Here is a 6,377-nt window from a genome sequence, read left to right as displayed (position 1 = left end):
CTCAAAACAGAATAAAAACAACAGTGGCAGCAAATCCTACTGCACCTACTGATAGCAGGACCATAGCAGATTCAGCAAAAGGATTATATACATCCATATGAATAACAAGAATGTCCAGTTATTTTGTGTTCTTAAACCCAGGGGCTTTGGAGATTGCAAACTCTTGCACTTTGTTGCATATTCAAGTCTCCTAACTATTAGCATGTAGAAAACAACTTTTTCTGCAGGTAGCGTATTGTGTGATAGCTTACAGAAGGTTGTCTGCATCTTTTTTTTGTAACCATTAGTTTTGTCCGTTGTTGGATGGGATACTGGATTAATTAGATTGCTTGATCTATTTTATTTTCTTTTTAATAGCAATACCTATATTCCTAACATGGTTTTACTGTGGTTGTTTCTCTAGTTAGCAGGCATCGTTACTACCAGCAAGTGCAGATTGGAAACTACTGATTTTTATAGCACCTGTTCAAACACCGATCTTCCTATGGTTTAGTGGCTATTGGACTTTGCAAATGCAGGACATGCACACTGTAGTACAACTCCTGAATTGCTTCTCCTGAAATCACAGAATAATCTGGAGTGATGGGCCAGCACTCCAGATTATTAGCAAACCACCTTGGAGTGGTGGTTTGCTTTATAACTTGAGGTGTGGACAGAAGGCAGGGGTAATAAAACCAGCATATCCTGCTTGATGAGCTGTCTTCATTTAAGGAAGGAGTCAAGTTGCCATTTGTACTCAGCTGAGAGCAAGCACTTTCTCTTTGTTTACTGACAAAGAACGAGTTAATGTGTTTGTAGTCGCATTCTAATAAAATCTTCTCTGCAACCAGCTTGACAAGAGTAAGCTGAAGCCCGGGACAAGAGTTGCTCTTGACATGACCACACTCACTATTATGAGGTAAGTTTGTAGCCGCGTTGTTGGGGAGAGGTGGTATTGCAGAGTTAGGGTATGAATTTGAAATCCTGTAGTTTAAAAATACATATTTCCTTCAAATTTAATGTATGTTACTTGTACAAAAGTGATCTTTCAGTTTTATTAGATCTGTTCCCTTTTTTTGTTTAAAAAAAGAAAAAACTTGTATGGAGGGGTGTGTGTGTGTGTAAATGCAAATGCTTTTTCATGCAAATGAAACCCTCCATGGGAAGTACACATTTTTTCTGTTTTTGATCTTTCTTGACAATGTGTTAGGATTGGGAGGATGGAAGCAGACTTCAATAATTGTGTTTGCTGTCAGTTTTTCAGGAAGACTGGCTTTAAAATTGTATTTAAATGATTATGTATGCATATATGCTGAATTGAAAAGTTAATGCCTCTTTTATTAATATTCAAATACTACAGATATTTGCCAAGAGAAGTGGATCCATTGGTTTACAATATGTCTCATGAAGATCCAGGGAATGTTTCTTATTCTGAGATTGGAGGATTATCGGAACAAATAAGGGAGCTAAGAGAGGTATCTAGTTTATAGAAATACTTGCTGAACTATTCTAACTATGCTGAGGAAAATGCATACTTCACATTTATTAGGGCTGGAAAGGTTGAATGAGACTTTAGTCCAGTACATATTGTTTAGAAAACCTGTTGAGAAGAAGTTTTATCTTCTAGCTGGATGAGAGTGGAGTTTGCATTCAGTCATAGCTTCATAGTTGGTCAGGTCGGAAGAGACCTGAGCAGATCATCAAGTCCAACCCCCTGCCATGACAGGAAAAAGTACTGGGGTGAAATGACCCCAGCATGGTGTTCATCTACCCTCCTCTTAAAGACCCCCAGGGTAGGAGCCAGCACCACTTTGCTTGGAAGTTGGTTCCAGATCCTAGTTGCCCTGACAGTGAAGTAGCACCTCCTGATGTCTAGTCATACCACAAATGTGTAGCTAAAAATCAGTATGACATTTACCATGGATAATCTTGAAAGGATGTTGGAGTTTCCTATCAGAGTAGAATTGCATATGCATATATAATATGTAATATGTTTGTATGTGCATGTTATAAATAGGAGATAGATACCTATTAGATTTAGAGAAACCTTTTGGTAAACATATTTAACCTATATCTATCTATCTATTAGATAATTTAGGGAGACCTTTTGATAAATATATATCATCTCTCTGTCTGAAATGCATGTATTTATCAAAGGGTCTCTAAATTATCCATATCATCCCTAACAGATGGTTATTCTAGGATTTTAGAATAGTCATACTATGGTACAGGCACCCAAAGTATGTCTGTACTATAATTGCAGGTAGGTAATATGATAAGTGGTGGCATACCAAAGTTTGATTTAACCTAGTTAGTTCAGGTGTTGATAGTGTGGTGATTCATAGATTATAGAGTCGGAAGGGACCCAATGGATCATCATGTCCGACCCCCTGTCCCTGGCAGGAAAGATGACGGAGGTCAGATGACCCAGCCAGGTGATTATCAAGCCTCCTCTTGAAGACCTCCAAGTTAGGTGATAGCACCACCTCTCTTGGAAGCCCGTTCCAGATTCAGGCCACCCTTACTGTAAAGAATTTCTTCCTAATGTCTAACCTAAATCTACTCTCCACTAGTTTGCACCCATTATTCCTAGTTACTCCCTGAGGCACTCTGGTAAACAGCGCGTCCCCAATTCTCTGCTGTCCTGCCCTGATAAAGTTATAGCTGGCTACAAGGTCACCCCTCAGCTGTCTTTTGTAAAGGCTGAAGAGACCCAGATCCCTCAACCTCGCCTCGTAGGGTCTTTCATGGATGCCATGCGAGTTGCCCTTCTCTGAACCCTCTCCAGATTCTCCGTGTCCTTGAAGTGGGGTGCCCAGACCTGGACACAGTACTCCAACTGCGGCCTGATCAATGCCGCATAGGGGGATCACCTCCCTCCATCTGCTGGTCATGCATTTGGTAATACACAACAAAGTGTGTCTGGCTTTGTTGATGGCCTTATTACACTGCCGGCTCATGTTCATCTTGGAATCAACTATGACTCCAAGATCTCTCTCAGCCTCTGAGCTGCTGAGGAGGACATCCCCCAATCTGTAGGTATGCTGGGGATTCCTCCTTCCTAGGTGGAGTACCTTACATTTATCTTTGTTGCATTGTATCCTATTTTGTTCCGCCCATTCATCTAACCTGTCCAGGTCGGCCTGTATCTGCTCCCTGCCCTCCGGTGTATTAACTTTGCCCCATAACTTGGTATCATCCGTGAACTTGGAGAGGGTGCTCCTCACACCCTTGTCCAAATCGCTGATGAAGATACTAAATAACACCGGTCCGAGGACTGAACCCTGCGGGACCTCCTTCCAGGCCAAGAACGACCGGTCCACCACCACTCCCTGGGTGCGGTCCCTGAGCCAGTTGGCCACCCCGCTGACTGTAGGCATCCGCTCCACAGCCTGTTAGCTTCCCTATGAGAATAGGATGCGAAACTGTGTCGAAGGCCTTCCTAAAATCCAGGTAGATGACATCGGCCTCAGCTCCTGTGTCAAGGCAATGTGCAACCTGGTCGTAAAAGACTATAAGATTTGTCAGGCAGGATCTACCTGTGATGAACCTGTGCTGGTTTCCTTTCAGCATTGTTTCCCCTGCTGGGCCTTCACAAATACACTCTTTGATGATTTTTTTCTAGTATTTTCCCAGGGATAGAGGTAAGACTGACTGGCCTAAAGTTACTGGGCTCATCCCTTCTCCCCTTCATAAAAATGGGCACCACATTGGCCTTTTTCCAGTCCTCAGGGACCTATCCGGAGCACCATGAGAGCTCAAACAGCCATGCCAGCAGCTCAGCAATGACACTGGCCAATTCCTTCAGCACCAATGGATGGAGGTCATCCAGGCCGGCTGAGTTGTACCCATCCAGCCCTTCCAAGTGCTTTTTAACTAAGCACTAACCTTTGGTGGTCTGGTGCCTTTTGGACATCTGTCCATGCTCAAGGTGGGGGAATTGTCTTGATCAGTATTAAGGAATACTGAAGTGAAGAACCCATTGAAAAGTTCTGCCTTTTTCTCTGTGTCAACCACCAACTGACGTGATTTATCCTGCAGGGGCTCTATGCTACTCTGCGCTTTCTTTTTGCTCGCTATACATCTGTAGAAGGACTTTTTATTGTCCTTAATTGTTGTAGCCAGCCTAAGCACCAGTCCTGCCTTGGCCTAACTGACTCCCTGCAGTAGCGCTCCAGGGTGGTGTATGCCTCCTTGGTGGCTGCCCCCTGCTTCCACTGCCTGTAGATCTTTCTTTGCCCCCAGTCTTTCCTGAAGCTCCCTGTTCAGCCAAGGGGGCTTTTTTATCCCCTTGGCCCCTTTCCTGCATAAGAGGATAGACTCCTTTTGTGCCCCAAGGATCACTCTCTTGAGAAACTTCCAACCCTCTTGGACCCCTATTAGCTCGGTGCTCTTGAGTTCCGCCACCTCACTAACTAGGCTTCTGCGTTTACTAAAGTTGGACCTTCTGAAGACTTTAGCATCACTGAATATTTTTCTCACCCTTCGCTAGATAGTGAACTCTACCAAGTGGTGGTCACTATCACCCAGGTTACTGTGTACCGCAGGTCCCCCACAAGATCATCCCCTGTTGCTAAGGCCAGGTCTAGCAAGGTGCTACCCCTGGTGGGACTGGACACCATCTGGGTTAGGTGGAGGTCCTGCATACAGTGTAAGAACTTTCTTGAGCAGCTTGTTTAGACCATCTGTTCCTCCCAGCTGATGTTCGGGTGATTTAGGTCCCCCATGACTACTGCCTCCATTGCCTGTATGGCATCTGAGAGCAGCTTGGAGAATACCTCGTCTAACCCGTCATCCTGGTAAGGAGGTCTGTAGTAGACCCCCACTACCAAGTCCTTTTCCCCTGGCCCCCCCTGGATCCTGACCCACAATGCCTCGGTATTCCCTTCCTCCACTGCTGTCTTGATGATGGATGATGTGTACTGCTCCTTTAACATACAGAACTACACTCCTGCCTTTTCTCCCCACTCTGTCTCGTCTATACAACCTGTACCCCTCAATGCCTACCACCCAGTCATGCATAGAGTCCCACCATGTTTCAGTTAAGCTGACTAGGTCATACTGTGTACTAGCAAGCAGGAGTGTGAGCTCCTCCTGCTTGCTCCTCATACTCCTGGCATTTGTGTAAAGACATTTTAGCCCCCCAGTGGGTGCTCTTGGTGTCCCTTTGCCTTGATGGCGTGTGTTTCCCCTTAGTGCTTACCTGGTTAGGTCTGGTGCCTTGATTGTGGATTTCCAACATTGGGTTCTCATCTACCAGCACTTCCCCATTCCCCGTCAAACCTAGTTTAAAGCTCTTCGGAGATCAGCCAACTTGTGGGAGAACAGATGGTTACCTCTAGGAGAGAGATGAAGATTGTCCCATCCTAGGAAGGCTTCTCCCTGGAAGTGTTGGTCATGGCTGTAGAATCCGAATCCCTCCTGAAGGCACCATCTCTGGAGCCGCTGGTTGACTTCCCTGCTGCGGGCATCCTGGCACCTTTGGCTGCTGCCAACTGGAAGGATGGAGCAGAAATACCAGCAGTGCAGTCCTGAGGATGGGCTCTGTACTGGAATCTGAGTACTTGGTATGGTGGCTAGCCTCAACTGAAGCTTGTAATGCCATCCATTTGCTGCTGCCGGTACCTGAACTCACTTAAATCAGGCTGAGGCATGTTTATCTATGCTGCAGTCATACTTTTGATTGCTTTGTCGGCATATCCTAACAGAGCATGCCACCTTCCCAGACTGCTTGCAATCTCACTCAATGCTGTGTGTGGGCCAGGAAATTTAATAGATGTCATAGTCATTAGAGCTGGAAGGGACCTCGTGAGATCATCTGGTCCAGCCTCCTGCCTAAGGGCAAGAAGTCGTCCAGATGCATAGTTTCATAGTAGGGTCGGAAGGGACCTGAGCAGATCATCAAGTCCGATCCCCCTCCACGGCAGGAAAGACTACTGGGGTCAAAAGACCCCACGGCAGGAAAGACTACTGGGGTCAAAAGACCCCAGCAAGGTGATTGTCTAGCCTTATATTAAAGACCCCCAAGGTAGGAGCCTGCACCACTTCGCTTGGAAGTTAGTTCCAGATCCTAGCCGCCCTAACAGTGAAGTAGCGCCTCCTGATGTCTAGTCTGAATCTACGCTCTGCCAGCTTGTGACCGTTATTTCTAGTCACTCCTGGGAGTGCTCGGGGGAACAGGGACTCCCCCAGTGCCTGCTGGTCCCCTCTGACTAGTTTGTAACAGGCCACTAGATCCCTCCTCAGCCTTCTCTTGTGGATGCTGAACAGGTTCAGGTCCTGCAGGTTCACCTCATAGGGCTTGTCCTGCTGCCCCCTGATCATGTGAGTGGCCCTCCTCTGGACCTTCTCCATGTTGTCCACATCCCTCCTGAAGTGCGGCACCCAGAACTGGATGC

The 6,377-nt window shown here is 46.1% G+C and overlaps 1 protein-coding gene across 1 annotated transcript in view; it reads left to right on the top strand.

The window, feature by feature from the left end:
• PSMC6 (proteasome 26S subunit, ATPase 6) overlaps window positions 1–6,377 on the top strand; it is a 32,410-nt gene that overhangs the window by 17,286 nt on the left and 8,747 nt on the right. The window contains exons 6-7 of the mRNA XM_019528382.1: window positions 831–898; window positions 1,340–1,454. Coding sequence (XP_019383927.1) covers window positions 831–898; window positions 1,340–1,454 — 183 coding nt within the window. The remainder of the gene's footprint in view (window positions 1–830; window positions 899–1,339; window positions 1,455–6,377) is intronic.

This window comes from Gavialis gangeticus, unplaced genomic scaffold (genome assembly GCF_001723915.1).
Source record: "Gavialis gangeticus isolate Ggan-Ray unplaced genomic scaffold, GavGan_comp1, whole genome shotgun sequence".
In the NCBI taxonomy this organism is placed as follows: Eukaryota; Metazoa; Chordata; order Crocodylia; family Gavialidae; genus Gavialis; species Gavialis gangeticus.
Note: the sequence above shows the minus strand (reverse complement) of the source record. Positions and strands in the feature narration are given on the sequence as shown.